This window comes from Aulonocara stuartgranti (genome assembly GCF_965226115.1).
Source record: "Aulonocara stuartgranti genome assembly, chromosome: 16".
NCBI lineage: Eukaryota > Metazoa > Chordata > Actinopteri > Cichliformes > Cichlidae > Aulonocara > Aulonocara stuartgranti.
Genome location: NC_138952.1, coordinates 14,822,139 through 14,844,383, shown reverse-complemented (window position 1 = coordinate 14,844,383; position 22,245 = coordinate 14,822,139). Strand labels below are relative to the sequence as shown.

General features: G+C 38.6%; 1 protein-coding gene across 6 annotated transcripts in view; it reads right to left on the bottom strand.

Moving 5' to 3' along the window:
- The window catches only part of galnt13 (polypeptide N-acetylgalactosaminyltransferase 13), a 36,781-nt gene extending 15,053 nt beyond the window's left edge, over positions 1–21,728 (bottom strand). For 2 of the 6 annotated variants that reach the window (XM_082507178.1, XM_082507181.1), the window contains exons 1-9: positions 21,279–21,727; positions 15,726–16,006; positions 11,217–11,385; positions 8,732–8,898; positions 7,660–7,867; positions 4,523–4,693; positions 3,788–3,905; positions 2,675–2,855; positions 866–1,005 (exon numbers count right to left, since the gene is read on the bottom strand). In XM_082507178.1, the coding sequence (XP_082363304.1) occupies positions 866–1,005; positions 2,675–2,855; positions 3,788–3,905; positions 4,523–4,693; positions 7,660–7,867; positions 8,732–8,898; positions 11,217–11,385; positions 15,726–15,867 (1,296 nt within the window). In that variant the 5' untranslated portion in view covers positions 15,868–16,006; positions 21,279–21,727. Of the gene's footprint in view, positions 1–865; positions 1,006–2,674; positions 2,856–3,787; positions 3,906–4,522; positions 4,694–7,659; positions 7,868–8,731; positions 8,899–11,216; positions 11,386–15,725; positions 16,007–16,188; positions 16,279–21,278 lie in introns of all 6 variants that reach the window. The other 4 variants (XM_082507179.1, XM_082507180.1, XM_082507183.1 and 1 more) reach the window with 4 other exon arrangements.
- Between the last annotated feature and the right edge of the window lie 517 nt (positions 21,729–22,245).

Below are 22,245 nucleotides of genomic sequence, written 5' to 3'. Positions count from 1 at the left end.
GAAAGGCTGACTGTGTGTTATGGGGGATGAGAATCAGCCAGAAGTAGTCTGGTTTAGAGGAAAATGGGGAAAAAAAAAAAATAAAAAGGTGCTGCAGTGGCTAAAGGGAGATAGAGAAAACCAGTTTTTACTGCAGTATAGGAGAGCAGTGCAAAGGAGAGAGAAAAGTCCCCTCATCCTCAGCTGTATGAGTGTTAGAGGATTACAACCTCATTTCACACTCAGTTCTTAGACTGACATTACTTTTACATGACCTCCATCTATGTCCAGATAGCACGGCCCATGTTAGCACTGAGTTGACCCCCGCTTCAATGCTTCCCGCACAAAGCTATGTTCATCAAGAAGCTGATTGTGGTCACTTTAAAAAAGCAGAAGGGAAATAACTAAAAAAATCTCTCGTAAAATAAGCTGTGTCAAAACTGTAAATGAGTAGTTATCAAACCATACTACATGCTTACAATTTCTACATATTAACAACCCTATGAAAAATCTGATTTCTAAGGTAGGTACTCGGAAACAGTCTTTTTTTGTTCTTTAAAGAGCAGAATACAAAACTATCTAGAATGCATACACGAGCTTTATCTCACTGCCTCAACATGTGGGGGGGATCAATACCGACTCCTTGAACAGCCAAACGTCTGTTTATTATGCACGTTCAATACAAACTTGGTTGTTTGTTTTTCAGCTTTTTTTAAGCCTTTCCTAGATCCTGATATTTTCAGGCTATATCTCACAGAGATATTGTCTTTCTGAAAGAAAATGAAAAAAATGAGGCCAGGCGCTAAAAGGATATATCTGACTGAACGCAGAAGGAGCCGGTGTATGCGATACATTATAGAAGATTAGAGTATAAGAGAGCTCATACTTCACCAAGAGAGTAGTATCTTCTTGGGATCTGGGAGTCTGGGTAGATGTTCTCTAGATACCAGGAAAACGGTTTGCACTTTAAGGCCTCACGGAGGGTTTTGCGAGAGGAGACGTCTCCGTACTCCACCCGCATCACGCCTGCAAATGAAATGTCAAGACAGGAAATGCAGCCATATGTATCAGTGAACATCATCCGTCACATTAAGAGACACATTTTCTGCTCTGAAAAATAGGATGGTTGTGTCTGTGCACCACCGAGACCCGACACCAGAGGGAACCTTTATGAAGGGAAACAAAGCGCTTTACCTGAAAATATCCCAATCATAATGTTAGCCTGCAATCCCATTTACAAACAGTGTAATGTGGAAGATGCATCTCCTTCAATAGCGCACAAGTGCAAAAGCTGTGCAATAACTGTGGGCCATGATGTAAGTCACTTTAGCCAAATGTGAACTGCCTGATGTATCAGCCTTGATGAAACTAAAGACTAAGAAAGGATTAGACAGCGACTGGGCACAGACACTTACAAACACATTAGACAGATGGTTTCTTCCTAAAGTGCCGCTTGAGGACTCGTAGCTTGAATGCAGATAGACTCAAGGTGGTAATTTAATATGAAAGAGCATGATTGCAATGAGGGAAAATAGAGGACAGCTTTCAAAAACCAGTCAACATATAAGACGTACAGCACTGTATGTATGTATCTATCTATCTATCTATCTATCACACATAACTAAGATATTGCAAACAGCTTACCAATACCATCTCAGGCTTTAATGTGGGAAACAGAAATATCAAGTTGGCAGATAAAAACAGTGAGCTGAAGGCTACTTTTCTCTCCCTTTCTTTTTTCTATCTGCGGGGGCTAAGCATCACATATTATAGCTCATGATGAATAGCCTCTTAGATCCAGTGCAGAGGAAGGACAAGGAAAGGGGTACACTTTTAATAGGATCACCAGATGCCACTCCCAAATTCAGCCTGAGCAACCTACTGTGCTCTTCTCCACCAATAAGGGAGGTCTGGCAGCAGCACAACCCAGATCATTCTCCCTAATGTCCTGGAGGAACAGACAGTCATCGCGGGGCCACAATATACAGAGAATCATCCATCACAGCCCTGGCTCTGTCTGCACACATGCCCGTGGAGAATCCTGCCTGACTGAGAGGAAGAGAAGGTCACAATTTGTGCCGTAAGATCGAAAGATTGGGGATGATCCCTTATAGGTTGGCTGGCATCTAAAACAGTTAACCCGAGATTTCTGGGATACCGCTTCCTGCAAAAGGGTAATCACATTACTAAGTCGACAGATGGAGGGGTACTCATCTCTCAATCTGCACAGTCGTATTGTTCTAGTTTGTCCATATGTGTTTGAGCTCTGTTTGAAAGATGGCCGTTCGTGACTAATTTCTGAACCCAAGTTCAAGAGAGCACTAAAAAAAATGTATCTGAGAGAAGGAATTAATTAATCCCACTTTGAAGATGGCAAAGCTGCATTAAATTCAAATATAAAAGTAAAAGAAAATGTACATTTGCATAAGAATAAAAAAAAAAACCTTGCAAGAGAATGAAAGACTAAAATGGAAGTGACATGTCTTTCCTTTTACACCAATTTGCTAAATTAACCACACAGGGGTCCAGCAATGAGGTTTGTTCACGTCTTCCTTTGACCAGCAGTGCACACTGAAACCTTTTTTATAACATGTAAAATCAGCAGAGCTGATTTAAACTCTTGGTTTTCAGTTTTCTGCATCATTTTAGTGGCTGAGAGTAGTAGTGACATGGTGGCGGTTTCATTGCTCTGTACCTGGTGATATGATATAAAAGAAGTCTTTGAAATCATCCATCCAGACTTCGGCCAGGCGCCTGTTGTTCTTGTTGATGACTTGGCCCGTTCCTCCAGGGAAACTGTATGGGGTGGCCTTCCGGAAAACATGGCCCACATGTGAACATGTTACAATTTCCAAGGAGCCACCGCATTGCCAAATCTGCAAGCGTAGAGACAAGGCAGATTTATGTAGTATGTGACAGGAAAGCAGACAAATAGGCTGGATAAAAACTGATGAAACAGTCAGTGAATGCTTGTTCCCTTTGTTCTACCCCCTTGATGCTTAGGTGACCTACATAAATGATAACGTTTGTTACCAGTAAAAAGATTTGCTCTTAAATTTTAACAGCGTACCATCGTACCACACACACACTTACTGTAGATCTGTTTGTGACTAGATGCTGCAGCTCACAGGCATGCCTTATAACAGCACTTCATGTTTTCTGATTACTAACGACAAGCTGTGACAGGAAGACAAAAACACCTTCTATAAACTGCCCTTGTCATAGTTTCTGGTACAGTAAGTGTCCCCAGAACTAAATTTTCAATGATAGCAAATTCAGAGAGACTCATGAGGTGAAGTACGAACCACACTATCACTAACTGGTAATAATAACATATACTTTTTACAATAAACTGTACAAACATAAAGCAAAGAGACTAAATATTTTTCCCTTATGTTTGTGTAAGCTCAAAGCTAAGTACACACCAACATGTAATATGAGCACACACATCTAAGGCTTTCATGTGATGTCAGTTCCACATCTGCAAGGTTTCATGAGTACATCCTGTACAGTTGTGACATTACAACAATGACAAAAATCTGTCCACAGATGTCTGCCAAAGTGCTCAAACCCATCAATGCACAATAGTACATTTGCCAGGATGATGCACAAAGAGAGACTCTCACAAAAAAATCAGCAGCAGCAACCACATGGTTGCAGCAGGAAACAAAAAATGTTTGCAACAGTGTATTTTTTTATTTTTTTTATATTTAGAAAGATCATCCAATTTTATAATATCTATAAATATCTATAAAAAGGGAACATCAAAAGGCAGAAACATGTGCTGGTACACAGAGAAACCACTCACTCTAAAAGACATTTCCAGGTTTTCTCCTCCCCAGATATCCATCCCTGGATCGTAACTCCCAATTTCTTCAAAATACGTCTTGTCTATAGAGAATAATCCTCCTGCCATGGTGGGAGTCCTGCAAAAAACATAAATTAAGGCAACAACACAAAACCTTTTTGTAATATTTCATTTCCTCATACTGAATTCGTTAGCATCTTTTTGTAACTAAGAGGAACATTGAGGATATAATAACAGGCCAATTTGTTTGACAATTTGAAACAAAGCCTTAGAGGGGCAATTACTTTTATCTTTTAATTCATTCTATACTCAAGTCAGTCCTAAATAAAGGATATTGTTTGCTGCTTGGAGTGATTTGCATACAGATGAGTTTTGTGAAGCCAAAAAAGGCAGCTCTAAGCAGTTTCTATTTTCCTGTTTCAAAATACATGGATGCTTATACTACAAAGAGAAACATCACAACTCTGTGGATGCCATTTAGGCAGAAGCTGGCATCAGTGGGACACAGAGGGAAAGATGATCTATTTCTAGCTCTAGATAAAAATGGAGCTTTTTATAAAATAATATTTTGTAGAGAAATTTAACTTTCAGCATTTCCTCTGTAGCCTGCTGTACAGAAAAAAAGCTGCATTTAATTAAGCTTACAAAATATTTCCAACTTTTTCAGCGTTTAATCTGATCTCGCCTCTCTTATTTCAAGACGATATGCAAGTGCAAAGCCACACACAGATGTACCTGACAGGGAGTGTTCTATCCCCTTTGCGTCGATCCATCTCCCGCTGGGGAACAGGATACCATCGAAAATTCAGCTTCCAGTTGAATCCACCGTAAGTCATATCAGAGCCTGCCATGTATTCAAATGTCTCGTCGCTGATGACATCTATGATAGGGCACACCACTGCAGTCCTGAAACACACAAAGTGCCATAATGTTCACATGTATGATGAAACAGGCTTGACTGAAATGAAGCATGTGGTTCATTATCATATTCAACGTGCCTCAACATCCCACCATCATAAAATCGACCGCATACTGTGAAGAAATCAAGTTCTGGGTTGTAACTGCAAATTCTATGCACAACATGCCAGCAACTAGCTATTACTCACATTATTAAATGTTCTGAAGAAAATGATCATTAATCGTAAAGCGCTGCAATCAGCTGAACATTCACGTTTTGATTAATCAATTAACTGGTTAGTCTTTAAAAAGTTACAAGAAAATATGAAAATTAAATCATCAAATGTGTTGTTCTCCTTTTGTCCACTCAGCTGCTGTAATATAAACAACATTTCTGTAAAAACAGAGATGAATCCCTGTTTCAACTTATGAAATACGAAGTCAAAACAGAAGTCATTTAAACCCTAAACACAAAATAAAGACAATATATTGAATATTAGGTGGAATATATAATAGCTTAATATGTTGAATTTATATCTAACAACATTTTTAAGGTGGAGCTGGGGGAATGAGGATTGTGTAACAGTTTGAAGGGCAGAATGACATTGTGTTTTAAAGGACAGGGATCTGAGAGGCTGATTGGCTTTGGAGAAGGAGTCAAGAAGATTACGGGATCAGAGGGGATGACGACAAAATTAAGAATGAGTGGAATTTAAAATAGTGGGAAAGCGGAAGTGACCAAAGAAAAGATCAACAGTGACAACAAAAACACCTAGAAAAGCAGGCACATGGAATAACACAATTTCATTTCTGAAATTATGCAAGCAATATTCAGAAAATCCGGGGAGATCTCGGTACACAAGGGACACGGAGAAAACCAATATTGAAGCTTGAATATTTTGAATTTGCCCTCAGGCAACACTGCAGTAGAAAAAAAACAAAAAAAACAAAAAACAACAGCTACAATTCTGTAATGGAAATCACTTCACGGGCTCTGAAAATCATTGCAACTGAACGCAATTTTATCGCAGCTAAAAATTTACCATGCAAAGAAAAACGGAGCCCGAGCTCATTTAAGATGGATTGAGAGGAAGTAGGCAAACTGTCAGGTGGTGTGATGGAAATCACAGATCCTACATCCTATGGGATAAAGAGGAAAAGGACCACCCAACTTATTACCAGCGCAGTTGAAAGGCTAAAATCTTATGGGATATATTTTTAAAAAGATATATTCTATGTTTTATATGCTGCCATCCAGACAATGTCTATGTTTATTTGATCGAGACAATTTTCTTGCATGCATTACAACAGCACAGTAAGACTGTAGCTACCCCACAATAAGAGGTTTTATTTAAACATTTTACATATTATACATTGAACAAAATCGAACACAGGACCACCGAAATTCTTGGGCAGCTGACAAACAACGATAAACATTCTCAGTTCTGTGTGTTGGAAGACAATGTAAATACAGTTTCTTGGAATCCCTGCGTTGTTTTTATTGAAGGGCGGTGCAGATGTGTAGGAAGTATGGTTGCACAGGTATTATTTTGTAAGATAAATGCATGTACTTCCTCTCAGGATAGTCACAGACAAAATTATTTCTTTATCAAAAAGAGCAGGTCTGGAAATTTAATCTTTGAACATACAGTGTAATTTCTGCACCATCTCAACAGTCTGCACTCAGACTTAAAGACATCAATACATGTGCAGCAGCATTCAGTAAAAGTGTAATGGCTCCATAATACAATATTCGGAGTCATATGATACCAATTTCCTCCTGAGGGTAAATTAATGTGTCTGACCTCAGATAAGGTAAGAATCACAAGAGGATCATCATCATTCATTACTGTCACACAGAAACAGTGGCTGGCATAAATGTGTCTACAGAGCATGGGCAAATGCCTTATGTAGTATCTTAATATTTTGATAAACAGCATAAATTAAATGAATTCTTCATCACTTTAAATCAAAGCTATTTGTTTAATGGTTTTACAGATGCAGCAAACTCAAACCTTTGCCCACTTAATACAGATACTGCGTAAGTCATATAGTGTTGACATGATGACGGTGTTAATTGTCATGGTCCCAGGATTCTTATTTGTTGGTGGTTTTGTTTATTATTACAGTTTCTTTTTTGATGCTGTGATTATTTTGCTTTAATGACTTTCTTGTATAACTTTACTGAAATTTCCCAGTATTTGCCTTAGTGTAAAGCTGCTGTGTGTAGGTGTGTGTCTAATCTCTGCATTTATTAGCCATTTCCCTTTTTTTCCCTGTAATGATTCGTCTCCGGTGTTTTGGATTTAGTCTTACTTCCCCACCTGACTCGCTGTCTTTGATTATCTTCACCTGTGTCTCGTTACAGGGCTGTGTCCGCTTTCCCTTAATTATAAATACTGTCATATAAGTGTTGTTGTCTTCCCCTCTGTCCCTGTCTGTGATCATCACCCGGGTGGTTTTGTCTTCATGCTCTTGCGGCTTAGGTTTTGTTTCTCTTCGTGTTTTGCTCTGTGGACGTCTGCCATCAGCCTAATTAAACGGCTTACCTTTTGTTAAACCCTGCTGCCTCCTGTGTCTGTTTTTTGGGTTCTCAACCTTACACTCTACAGTTTGCATAACCTGCAGATTGACAGAAGCTATCTTTTCCTCTGAGGTTGCAGCATAATTATTATCTCATATCAGCAGTGCCAGGCAGCGTATTAATAACTGAAAGTTTGCTTTCCCATCAGTATTCAGATAGTTTTGGCTCAAGTACCCAGTGATGCAACCAAGGCGAAATATGATAACAACTGCAGTAATAAAGCGTTTTTAGGGCTCAATAGTAACACTAAACTGTCAAAACAATAGGTGGTTTTGCAGTAGTGTGGTGCACTGCTGCAAAAACGTCAAACATATGTGTGATTTCCTATCAGTGCCTTCAAAAAAACAGCATTAAATTCAAAATACTTAGTGATGTCAATTTTAGCTCCTACCTGTCCTCTTTGATGCGAGCCAGCAGGGGCTCTAGCCAGCCAACAGTACACTCGCAGTGAGCATCAAGAAAGGTGATGACCTGACCGGTGGTGGCGGCTGCCCCCCTCAACCTGGCTCTGATTAGACCTGAACGCTGCTCCATCCTCAGGATCCTCACCGGCACCTCCAGAGTACGCACATAGTTCTCCAGTTTCTTCTTTAGGAAATCTGAAAGAAATTATGCAAAAGAAAATTCATAACAAGTTAAATATGGACAATATGATGATGAGATTTCAATCAGGTCATCAAATTATCAATTCGAGCTAGTCAGCTTATGTCCAGCTGAGATCTTATGGATTCCAAAATAAAATAATAACATTTGAAAACAAGGTTTTTAGCTACTACCTATTGGGATTATATGTCATATTTATGGGTTACAGAACTGCAAATTAAAAAATAAGGTAAAGATAGTAAGACCATAATTACTTGAGCGCATAAATATTGTTTCTTGACTCATCAGAGGTGGAAGTGCCACCTAAAATAATAGCATAACCAATAAAGGAAGAAATTCTTTACTTACATGTCTTTCAATATTTCACGATTCCTTAAACTGTGATATGGCTGAATCAAAACCTGGAAACCCGACCGTTATTTCTATAATGCTCAAAAATGTACTTATCAATGTGTTTTTACTTGAGTCTTCAACATCACACTCCTCATTTGTTTTTTCCAGGGTTTAGTGAGGAGTTCTCAGAGTAAAAAACCCCAAAATTATGTAAATTTGAACCACAAACGTTCCATTTGGCTTTTTTATTAATCTAAAAGATCTTAAATGGTTATTTGAAGATTACAAGAACAAATGGGACTCACAGCCTTACATCGAAGGTTAATTGGTGTATTTATTCATCAGGTTCTAAAAATAAATACTAACACCATAAAGTCCTTATGTTGTAATTTAAAAAAAAAAAGCTAGATTAGCTTTAATTTATCTTGCTACACAGCCAGAAACGTGGATCCCTTTTATCATAATCATCCTACAGTACTCCATCACATACATCCTGTATACTTTGTTAACGTACACAGATTACAAACCTCGCTCGCTGGCATCATCAACTAGGATAATTTCCACCAGCAAGTGTTTAGGAGAGCGGTTGATGACGCTGTGAACAGTTCGCAGCAGCGTGCTCCATGCCTCGTTGTGAAACACGATGACAATGCTGGTGTTGGGCAGGTCATCCGAGTACACTTTGGTCTTACAGCTGACAGAGTAACACAGGGGGGGAAAAGGCAAATCAGTGACATAAGACTTTACAGAGGAAAGTTCCCTTAGATATGCAGAGTCAACAAACTAGGTGAAAAGTCAGAGCTTTAATAAACCCTATTAATTTAAATCCATATCTGCTGACAGTTAATTTAAAGAGTGTTTTTGTCCTTTGTTGATAAAATAACATTAAATTTTTATTTTTTTATAGTTCAAATATTTCACAAATATTTTAACTATACTGGATGTTTTTCATACTGATAATTATTAATATGTAATCACCATTTTACAATATATTAATCTTAGACTGTTTAGATTTTTACACTGACAATTGTTGGAGATTGCAGATTATTGTGTAACAATATGTATTACTGTATAACAAATTTTAAAAATATTATTTCATTTTTTGAAAGAAAAACAATTATACTTTTAGTCTCAAATAATTTAGTCCTGTAAAATTACAAGCTGTGACAATTAAAGTTTCTAAAAGGTTAATATATGGTAAAACTGTAATGTTACGATAGCTGATGATCTGATTATCATTTGTTATAATCTTTGATATTCTGTTTATTAAAAGGATTCATACTTTGAAAATGTATCCCAAAACTAAAATGGTCATTTACAATGACAAACATAATTTCTCAATATGTTTGAACCACTGCACAGAGCATCTAATCTGTTGCTGTACTACTACTGAGTTAGTTTCAAAATGCAGCCCATTATTTTGTATCAGAGAACATAAAGTTCCCAAGTGTTATCCAGTTTCGCCATCAGTGCAAAAACACTGTCACAATAGGTTTACTGAAAGATATTGAGAAAGAAAGTAGAAAAAGTTAAACCAGTGTTGACAGCTATGTCAGCATGTCCTTGGATTAATGTGACGTCTGTCAAAGCCAAAGGGTGTAAATGTGGGACGGTGCTGTAGTCAGTGCTGTTGAATAAAGAATTAGCTACATTACAGAAGAGGATGTGGACAGTGAAGGCAGCATGTATGGCTAGAGGAGGTGGTGATGTGGGGGAGGGGGGGAGGGGGTTACCGGAGCAGGCAGCATTGCTAGTTCTGTCCTGTCTATTCAATGTGACAGCACTGACTGACATAACTAGGCCAGGAGGCTGCCTTGAAGACATAATGCTGGTGAAATTTTGCACAGCTCAGCTGTGCGCTGTAATAAAGATGCTGTATTATTTATATGGACCCATATTGGGCAGAAATACAGAGTTCACATCATCTGAATGTTCAACTTTTTCTCTCTAATATAGATCTTCTTTTGCACTGTATAAATTTTTATGTATTGTATTTTATACAGTTTTTCCACATCCCAGACAATCTGGAGTGGTCTTCTTCTTGAAACAGGCAAAAACAGGAGCTAAAACAAAAAGAATGTAGGAGTTTAGAAAGATAATTTTGTGGCTTATTTCTCATTTGACAGGTAGAGACTCTGATAACCACTTAATGAAAAGTGCCGTGAAGAACTCAACTGGAATAGTTAAACATGAATCACTTGGATATTGTCTCCGCACTAGGCAAACGTCTGTGCATATCAGCAGCCTTAAATGAATGTGCCCATGTTTCATACAAGATGCATTTTGAATTTTCATTAGGTGTTCAAGAGGCTCTTGAATGACAGTAAACAAACCCTACTCCCATTCAAATGTCAAGCCTAATGCAAAACGCGAGGGACCTAATAGATCCTGCATGGAAATGATAGTCATTATTAAAGATATCTTTCACAGTGGGTACAGTTGTTATTACTAATAACATGTAATGGACCCAACTGTTTAAATTCTATTTAAATTATCATAAAACTTTTCTTACATTTCCTTAGTTTCTGCAGTCCTTATGAGACTAGATAAGCATCTTTCAATCAATTTGATAGCATAATTTCTTGATTTCACTTTCAGATATCATTAAGCTCTCTCTGCAGTCTCCTTCGCACTCAAATAGTCTCCGTACAGCTTCGTTCAGCTCTTGCTCAAAACTGTAAGTGCGTCACATACTTGGCTCTGGTTTTTGTGTAGCGGCTTATCACTATAAAAATTCCTCCAAGAATAAAATGCCAGATATGGTGTCGACCATGGAAGTCACCTCTGTATTCTTACCAGGCTGTTTGCTTTGAGTAGAGTGAGTCAGTCTTGTTCTATTATTCTCTGTTGCTTTCTCAGTAACTCTGAGTTAATTATATGTTAGTAAAAATCTGACAAAAAAACCCAAAAACAAAACAAGCCTCTTAGCAATGACGGTAAAAACATTATGTGCCATGAAATGTGATGGATATCAAAGATCTGCTGTTAGTGAGGACACACGAGCCTACGCACCCATCCAGCCTCACATCTGGCAGACTCCTGTTGAGTGCAATCATATCACTGGCCATCAGATTGAACTGGTTAATCTTAAAGAGCTCCTTCATTTTCTCCTGGTCATCCTTAGGGATGTTTACCGCTTTGCCCATCTCACCTGGACCCTCGTGGCTCCGTGATATCACTGCTGTAACGTAACAAGGACACCACAGAAAAAATATTTGATAAGAAAACATATTTTTTCTCACCAATGAGGCAAAAAATTAACATCAAACTGCATCATAAAACAAATCCTACTGCATAAAAAATGGACCTTGTGGAACAAGGAGAGTGCAGAAAAGCGTGCGTGTTCTATTTCTGTCCACTTTGTAAATTTTCTAAACTCATATAGCACCCAGAGCATGAAAACCTAATTTTCCAGATCAATGTGCATGTGCGTTTGATAACAGAAATAAATGTACTGGCAGCTGGTGTTCACATATGAACAGTACATCATGTTCACATTTATTACATTATTATAATACTGTATATACAAAAAAAAGTGAAAGCCTCTAAAAGCCTGTGCTATTAAAAGCAAGGAAAAATGTGTTTCTTCAAACATCAGTGCATGCTCAGCAGAGAAAAACCTTTAACACAGCGACAGTGCATCCACTCCGCTTAAGCCCTCTCCTGGTGGTTCTGGCTTAGGCTGACAGGGTATTAAGCACTGTACACTTTGCCAGCTATATTTAATTTAAAAATTTAATCTATTAGGAGGTTTTGAATTCAGAGATTTAGGCCGATGTATTAATAGGTGAAAAAAAAGCAGCATGACAGCAAAACAATTGCTACAGTTTTTGCTATGAAAGGCCTGGAAAATATCAGAATTGCTACTGGTGCTGCACAGCGCAAGCTTCTTTCACCGAAGGTAAGTAACCACCCATTGATTTATGGCTCTGCTCTCTCTCACTCTCTTTCTCTCTAATAATCTCTTAGAACAGAGGCTGTGATTTCCATGAAAGGGGGACACATAGTTCACATTAGCTGCATGGCCTGCTGCTAAGAGGATTTCCTAAGACCCCTTTGTGGAGACGGACTGGGATCGGTCGGATTATAACCTAAACTGATCCTGGGTTTTCTTTATAATGCTGCTGACACTCTTCATTTGGACACCAGCTGACATCTGATGGACACAGCTCTCGAGCTGCATGACTGAGCATCAAAACATTCTCAGCCTGCTCCAGCCATACTCCAATCCATCATTCTTTGTGTGTGGATAAACGTCCTGCTGAAAGAGAGAGAGCACCAAGCAAACCATCAATAGTAGTTTGGGTTTCTAAAGAAATTGTAGTGAAATTGCCAGCTGCAAAGCTGAGACTGTGCAATATTGCTTGATAGATGGATGGCGGCCAAGCAGCAGTGCAATGACTAAAAGCTGGAAGCTGTACAGTACAGGTTTGTGTTATCTGAAAGCTAATTTGTACTGCCTAATTTATAGCGGCTGACAAAGTATTAGATATGCTAATGTGAAAATAGGGTTAAAAGGGCAAATGAAAGGCAGCGAAAGGTGCTAAAATGAGAGTTAAATGTGTAATTATGTGTAAATTCTCAAGATCCAACTTAAACTATACAGGTAAGAGTTGTCATGTTTTGATTGTTAGCTACGAACCATGTGCACTAAACACATCCGTGCATCTTTGTTGTGAGCTTTGTGTTGGCATTGTGATTTTTTTTCCCAAAGCCTTCAATGGTCATAAAGCTTGTCCTAGTGGAAAATGCAAGCTGGAAGGGACATCTTTTAATAGTCTTCCCCTACTCTGTAGGCACCAATTAGCTTCACTTCACATCATCGGTCACTTTCTTAAAGGAGCCCATAACATTTGAAGGGCCTGATAATTCATCAGTCTCTGAATTATCATACTCCCTAATGACACTTCTTGACCTGGTTTCCAAGTCCTTATCAGTTGATTAGGGCCCAACTTCCTAATGACGTTCTGAGCCCGAGTCAGTGTACGCATGGATAAGTGTTGAAACAGTCTGAACCCAGGATTTTAACAAAAGAGAGAACCTAGAGGCCTAAAGAAACACTTCAACAGACCAGTGCAATTAGCAATCTAATTAAATTGCTTGGTTTTCTAGAATATTTCCAACCTTCTGTAATGCTGTGGTAGCTAAATCAGAAAGAAAGGTTCTGGAAGAGAGAAAGATGTAAAAGTGGAATATCAGAACAGTAGCCAACATGCTATTTAGGCAATGCCAGGTAAGAGAAGAAGCCACAGCTGAGACCAACACACACGTGAGCGTGCAGATTTTGTGCAGTCATCATCACATGGCTCCTAAGGTTCCCCTGTTGTTTTCATTCTCGTTTACGTAGAAAAAGATCTGTGTAGTGTTACACAGTTGGAGTCTCCTCCTTAGGCTCAATCCATTCTTTTTCATCCAGACATTACCTCCTCTTCTTCCCTCTCCTGCTCTGCTCTGCTTCCTGCCTGGCACAGCTGCCATTTCATTAAAGATCAGAGAAGCTCCTCTTGAACACATAACCACAGAAGACCATGAACACACATCACACAGAGTGCTTCTACAAGTCTCTGATATGTACTTTAACTGTAACTCTCTCTGGTGGTACATGACAGGTAAGGGGCTTTGTTCATAGAAAGATTCCAGCCAATTATAATTAATGTACCATCTGTGAAATGTAAGTACACAGAACTGGCTTAATTATTCTTGGCATAGATGTAACAAAGATTCCAGGAAGATTTTGGTCTATATTGATATGACAACATCACACAGTTGTTGCACATCCAAGAAGAGAATTTTCAGTTCCACCACATCCCAACGTTGCTCTATAGTATTGAGATCTGGTGACAATGAAGACCATTCACAGCTTGAGATGATCCGAGCTTTGTAACAAGGTGCATTGTCCTGCTGGAAAATGCCATCTGAAGATGAGCACATAAAGGAATAGATATGATCAGCAACAATGCAGAATGGAGATCAATCAAGTGAGACCATGCGAATTATAGGAAAACAGGCAACTGAGGCTGACTTGACAAGAGTGGCACCCGGTGTGGTCTTCTGCTTCATGGTTTGACATGTAATAACGCACCCTGATTCTACCAGCCTAAACCAGTGTGGCCATTTTCCTCTGACCTCTCACATCAACAAGGTATTTTCACAAAGACAACTGCAGCTCATTGGAGATTTTCTCTTTTTTGGACCATTTTCTGTAAAGCCAAGTTTATGAAATCTCCCCATCTGCCACCAACAACACCACCAAATTCAAAGTCACTTAGTTCACCTTTTTGCTCCCATTCTGATGATCCACTTCAGTGGGTCATCTTGACCATGTCTAAATGCACTGAGTTGCTACCACTTGATTGGTGTCATTGATTACACATTTTGTTTATCAAGCTGTTGCACTGGTGTACCAAAGCAGCCATACTCCTGATAACCTAAAACTGCCTTGTAGATATTTTTTAGAAAGAAGAAATTTGTTATGGAGACATATACAAAACTTATTTTTATATTAAACTGCAAGAGATATGAATTTTCTGTCTGAAGTTAAGCATTTTTAAATCATATTCTATAGGGAATACTTAATCGGCCTCGAGCAGTCATTCGTGGAACCCCAAGGGCTTCATTATTCAGCCTCAGAGCTTGTTTTGTCTACTTAACATACTAACACGTGCTTTATTGTGTTTTCAGCCGGTTTGCAGTACTGACAAAGCAAATTTTTCATGCAAGACTTGTTTTCACTAATGTGAATCCAAGCAAAGATCTATTTTAAACCCAAAATATAGCAGTGAATTTGTGCTAGACTAAAAATTATATTTTCATTTGACAGCTGAAAAAACAAAATAAAACAGGGGTACACTAAACAAGATAAAACTTGAAACACCTGCAGAGACATTGCAAAATCCAGTGTTTGACAGCAATCCTAAGATATAGTTCATATACACAGAAAATCCTGCGATCTTAAATGCAAAATAACATCCAATGTAACTGCTGACTTTTGTATGGTAATGAGACAGTAACTTGGAGCTCAGCATCATTCTAACCTTAAAAGCAGATTACTAAGCTTCTTAGAAACCTGCTTACTTGAGGACATGTGAGGAAATTAACTCTCCAAGAGGAAGTGTGTTAAAGTGATTTGAGCAGCACACCTTTATACAGAAAAGCACAGTTTTACAACAACAACAAAAAACTCAATTTCATCAGTTTTGTTTCATAGTCCATTGAGCAAAAAAGACACTACATCAGAAATGTCTAATTCCTATAAATGTATTAATGTTTTTGTAGTTATAAAACCAGAATTCCTACCTTTTCTTACATTACCATCAACTATTAACTGTTTCATATGTTTTATGTGTTTTTCTGCTCTTTCAGGCAAAGCTTTCCCCTCAGTGAACAGTTTTAATAGGATTTGTCACAGATGATGAATATTTTACACTCAAGTGAAATTTTAGAAGGTATTATTGTCTCCAGCTTACATTCTCATGCATGTTTAATACAAAATAACAGGGAAATTCTGCAACATCAACTTACCTCGAAGAGCAGGGAGCAGCGAGCGGTCCTTCCTATCATCACATTTGTTACACTCGCTGAAGTACAACAGCAAGAACACATCCACCAGCACCCACACTAAAGAGGTGGTCAACACCACCTTGCAGTAGACAAACCGTCGCATCACCTCTCTAGGATGACAGCCAGGCAAGTTGATAGCGAGCACTTAGGAGCGCTCAGGCTGCCAGTGAAACATCTGAAGTCCAATGACAGGGTGAAGTAACAGGGACGAAACCAAGCAGGTTTGACCGCGGGGCATCATCCTTCAGGAGATGGGAGAAGAAAAAAAAAAAAAAAAAAAAAGAGGACAGAATACTAAATTTAATGTGAAATGACATCATAATAGTTTAAGTATTCCTGCTATGAATCCAACTGATATCAATCCTTACAATAAAATGACATAAAATGCAAAGGAGGAACTACATTAAAGTAGATCAATATTAACCTCTTTTAACCTTTCTCAGGCTTCACTTTATCAGTTCCATTGCTCTGTTAGCATCCTCTGTCAGAGGTTTCCAGTAGCTACTTAAAAGACCTGCAAAAACATTAGTATGAGTATGACCTGCTAAACTTAAGTAAAATTTCTATGATCTTTCTAAGATATTGATTGATCAGCTATAATCTAGTAATGACACTGCTTCTTCACTGTTTTAGGAGGAGGACCATTATGAAGCTCAAATATTTCCTTTTGTAATTTATTTTGTAATTGATCTACTTTTTGCTTTGAGTCATTGCCCTAGAAATGTTTAAAAATATCCAGGGGGTCTTATACAAGCTGCGATTTCTTTTTTTACTAGTAGTGGTTCAGTTTGTGGCAAAACAACAATGAAGTTCATGCATAAGTTTAAGAAGTAAGCTCTCTATTTACTCATCTGTGTGTTTGACCTGCTAGTCCATTCTTAAAACACTCGAGTCTGTCTTCATCACTTTAGCCCATTCATTTTCCCACTTTCTACAAGCTAGTGACCCACTTTTTCATGTCCTTCTGATCTCAGCGCTCTTCTATCATTCTGCCTTTCAGAGTCTCATTCGTGCGACCTGCCTCCTCCCTGCCTCCACCTAACTAAAAGATCTTCATTTAACTTTTCATTACTTCTTCTCCACCGTCACCAGCATCTGGGTTCCAGGGGATCCTGTCCCAGCATTGTTGGGACTCCACTCTGCTATATGGAGTCACTGTAAAAGTACACTGCTCTTTCAGTTCAATGGTTTTCATGTCAGGACATAATAAACATATGGTGAGATCTGCCAAAACCAGCTGTTAGTTTCTGTGGAGCAGTAAGGATGCACTTGCATGTGACACAGTGCAACAGCTGAGAGGACCACCAGGCTACACCCCATGAAAAATGATCTTGCTTGACAGTAGCCTGTTTTGTATTCAACTGTATATCACACTTAATTTTTCATTTTTTCTAAGCATGACCTCCCTGTACTGATTTTTGCAAATCATATTTTCTTCCGGTGAAGTATAACTGACAGCATATACAGACAAAAATATACTCTTCTTCAATGCAACAAATTCCTTTGTTGGATTATTTTTTCTTGTTCAGCTACATGAGTGTGACTTCAGTGTCTGATCAGGTTTTTTGATAGGAACATTTTCGTAGTGGTCCCCTACGCTTTGTTTTGGTGAACTTTGGGTCTTCGCTTACAGTGAAGAGCTTTCATGCTAACAGCATGTAAGTGTGTGGCTGTGAGTGAACACTCCACGTTTTTTATCACTATTTTTTCCACTGTCCACATGTTATGCAGGAAACCCATGAGCTACATCTCAGACTCAGTTAAATGTTTAAGTTTAAGACAATATGTTTAGAAAAAGACTGAACAAGAATGAATGGCTTTTTCTCTCAAAAAAACAAAAACATGTCAGCACAGCCTAGCTTTGCAAAATCTGGAACAATTTCCTTTGGACAGATGAGACCAAAGTGGAGATGGTTGCACATAACCACGTTTGGTGAAAACTAAACAGAGCAAATCAGCACAAACATGTCATGCCAGCTGTCAAGTACGGTGATAAATTGGTGATGATTTGGGTTTGTTTTGCAGTCAGAGGATCTGGGCACTTTGCAGTCATAGAGTCAACCACAAACTCCTCTGTATGCCAAAATATTCTAGAGTCAAATGTGAGGCCATCTGTCCGACAGCTAAAGCTCAGCCAAAATTTGGTCATGCAACGGGAAAATCATCACAAGCACAGCAGCAAATCTACAGAATGACTGAAAAAGAAAACAGGCTGTACCTTAAGAAAACTGTGCATGAACAAATATCTGCAAAACTAAATGAATTGAAGCAACATTGGAAAAAACAGTGGGACAGAAATCCTCCACAGTGATGTGAGAAAGTGAACAAATAATACAGTTATTGTTGCTAAAAGTTGTTCTATAAGCCACTAAATCATGTGGGTATGTAGCTTTTCACACACCGATCTGCACTTCAGTTCATTTTCTGTTAAATAAATAATAACACAGCGTACTGCAATTTGTCATGTTTTATAGGTCATCTGATGTCGTATTTACTTAACTTTATGACCTGGTAACATTTACATGCTATGTAAAGAGTGTAAAACCTTAGGGCATACTTTCCTTTTATCATGACTCTAGGTTCAGCTGAGTCTAATTCACTTTAAATTATATAGCGCCAAATCACAACAACAGTTGCCGAAAGAAGCTTAATATTGTCAGGGAAAAGACCCTATAATAATAGAGAGAAAACAGAAAACCCAACAATCAGACAGCGCCCTGTGAGCAAGCACTTTTGCGACAGTGGGAAGGAAAAACTCCCTTTTAACAGGAAGAAACCTCTGGCAGAACCAGACAACCAGACAGGGGCGACCTGTTGGGGGTGAGGAGAGGAAGACAGGGCAAAGACATATGGTGGAAGAGAGCCTAGATTAATAATAACTAATGATTAAATGCAGAAACGTGTATAAACACATAGAGAGTAAAAAAGGCGAGTAAAATAATAGCCAAATAGCTTATTACTCAAACTCTGTGCTTCTATAAATCACGGTCAATTCTCAAGCAATCTTTGCTTCTCTACAGGTGTTTAACTTTACTGCAAACATTTTCTAATTATAACTAATAATGATGAGCAACATATGAGACAAATAGCACTACACATAGTATATTTTCTTCATACACGGTTCTCATTTTCTATTTCCATTCTTTATTGCTTTTACAAGAATAATAAATAGATAAAAATTAAAAACTGAGGAATGAAGGTCAAATCCAGTCTCCCACATTGGACTGACCACAGTCCCTTCGCATTCTTCCATTTGAGAGGATGAGTGAATGCTCATTTCCCTTGTACAGTCTTCACCCACTTCATCAGTAGTGCTGCTAAGACCATCTGGGATGCTTAAATACCAGAGGCAATTTGCAGAGGTTAAATATCTCATTGGCATGGAAAGTGCGCCTCACAATATTTCTGATGAAAGACAACATAATTTTCTGTCTAAAAGGATACTTGACTGAAATTATAGGTTTTTGTTAACTGAAAGACTTACGAAAGTACAATCTGGATGATATTACAGTCATGAATAACGCTTACATTCAAATACACAAACCAAGCACAGAAATGGTCAGGAGTTTTTTGAACATCTGTAACAAAATACACCACAGTGCTTTTACATTACTCTGGGTAGTAAAACAGATCAAAAAGATTGGATGGTCTACAGATTGTTTCCAGCCTAGGATGATGTGGTACATCCCATGTATTAAAGCCACACGAGCCTCTTGATATTCTCAAAATGTAAAATACATTAAACATAGTTTCCATAAATAACTATGCATTTAATTGCCAATGCATTTAGATATAACTTACCTGAGTAGTTACTTTCATAACTAGCTGAAAAACGCCTGCAGAGGAGTAAGGACAGATTTCCTTATCTTTCGCATGCAGCATGGTAAAGACTTTGCACTACACACACACACACACACACACACACACGCGCGCATCTCTCAGTCCAACTCTGTGCCCCCTGTCTAAATGTCCATCACAGAGGCTGACACGCTTACCTTAGGCTAACTCTTATCTCATTCAAAAATAAGGCAGCCTCTACCCAGCTGCATCAAGACTGAAATCACAGTGCAGTGGATGATTTCAGTCACTCAGACAGAAACTGCACACTACTCAATAAAGTAGATGGATGCAGTCTACACTTAATGATTGTAATGAACAAAACTGTGACATTAAAAGCGAAACACAAGTCTGCATCTAGCCTATCACCTCCACTCACACTGTAGACAGATCAATGATGATTCTGCCTTTATGATGTCTGTTTGCATCTCTAACCATCTGCTTTGCTGCATGTGTGTTACAAACATATTTGGGTGACTATGACTGCACCAGCCACACCACCAAGAGTTTGCTGGTCTGAAGAAGTCTGACTCAATTAGTCCCACCATCTGGAGAGATGAATATTTCCTGTCTGCTGTGCACAGCTCTAAAAATACATGTCTACATTCTCGACTTGAAGCAATTTTTTTTTTCTTTCAATCTTTTCAATAGGAGTGTAAACCACTGGCCATTATTAACTGCTTCTCAAGTGACACTTAATTGTGTTGTTAGCAACACTCTTTGTTGTGAAATGTCTGGTGCAGTGCTACAAGTTAAATTATGTATTCCTCGCCCATTCAACAGGAGTGCTTCTACTGTATGCAAATGAAAGGCTGTATACTTAAGCTGCCAAACTGCGTTTCACAGTAATATAATTGGACACGGCTCACATCAGCATCTGACAATGGAGCTGTGACAGTAACAGGAGACTAAAAATTTAATAAATTAAAAAAACATAACATTTTTGCATGAATCTTTTTCTCCTCCACATTTACAGTACAAACCCTGCTGACCATCAAAGCACCCACTGAGGTTTGGGTGCTTTCTTAGGAGTAAGAGAGACCAGGCCAGCTAATAATTGACTTTGATATTTTCCCATCACGCACCTGCATCTAAAAGGTCACAAGCATCATGTAAAGCTGCAGTACTTTCTTAAGTGTTAAATGAAAACTGTATTTGTTATGTATGGTAAAAGAAAAAAAACTGGCATACAAACAATTAATAATTGGGTTAAACATATTGGTACAAACTGGAAGTCGCAGTGGCACTGAAAAATAACAATACATACACTGATCTTAGATTGCCCACTATGCATATGCAAGAGATTGTGGCAGCAGAAAATCATAGGCTTACTGGAAGAAAAGACTCCATCTATATAGCTCACTGTGGTGGTCTTAAAAGTGTTGATTACCCTCAATCTGTCAATCTTTCATTCATGTTCAGGTACATTAGGCCTTGGCTTCAAAGACTGGTTTATTAATTGTTAGATGTCACATGAACAAGACGACAAATACTGTAAGAGCAGCCAACCAAAACCACTCATTTTATGGTAATATAGATTAAATCTAAACTATAACCAAGCTCTCGACCACATTAAGATCACGGTTTAATGGTGTGATGTGTAACCATAGGAGCCAAATTTTAGTCTTGCTATGCAAGGTGTGCACGCAACAGAAAACGGGGACACTCTTTGCTTACCTAAATTATGGATGGAGTGAACCATTGACCTGTTCCTGACTCGCTCCCGGGCAACGTGTTGAACGTGGACGACATACCCAAATCTAATGCTAATTACTGGTTTAAAAAAACGGGGCCAAATTTACCGCGCGAGCGCATAACATCTCGTAAAAAGACACCTAAGTTGCAGTCCATCTCAGCGCAGAGTAGTCCAAAATCCAGTCCGTCCAGTAAACCTTCTCATGGTACCTGTGTGGACTCCTTAATGTGATAAGTCTCCGGCTGAGCCGCACTAAACCGGTGGATATGAAGAGTCTCCATTATTTTTCCCCTTTTGCGTTTAAATGGATATGCGGTCACTGCAACAGACGCCTCTCTCCGCGCACCTGTTTTCCGAGTGAATATTGTAACGCTAAGAGGACAGGCTGAGATAATAGTCAGCACAATCTAACCTCAGCTCAGACCGACCTGCATATATACCGAGTCTCCTCTCTGATTGGCTCACAGCGACGTCGCTCACGAAATCCCTTTGAAGTAGGGCTTCACGGGCGTCTGGTAAATGTAGGCGCGTGCATGCCACCAAATATAGTGTTTGTTTTTTTAAATCATATATTAACATACATTTATCGAAATACGCTTAATTTGATTTTAGATACTTGAATTTTTATTTTGTTTTAAATTCGTTTTCACGGAATCTTCTCAGACATATATTAGGAGGTCAACTTGATGACAGTTATTTCCCATACTTTTCATTTAGCATAGGTTACCTGCAGCAAGAAATACAGCTATAAAAGCAATCAAAAGAAACGCCCAAATACCTATGCTCTTTGTGAAATGATCTTTTATTGACATTCTCGGTTTTAACTTTGTCCTAATATTCTGAACTAAGCCTGATTCCTCGTGTGGTTTTGTAGTTTCGCCTTTATAAAGCTTATAAGCAACTGTTAGAGCGTTTTCCTGTTTATGTTTCCAGTAGGGACAAGGAGAA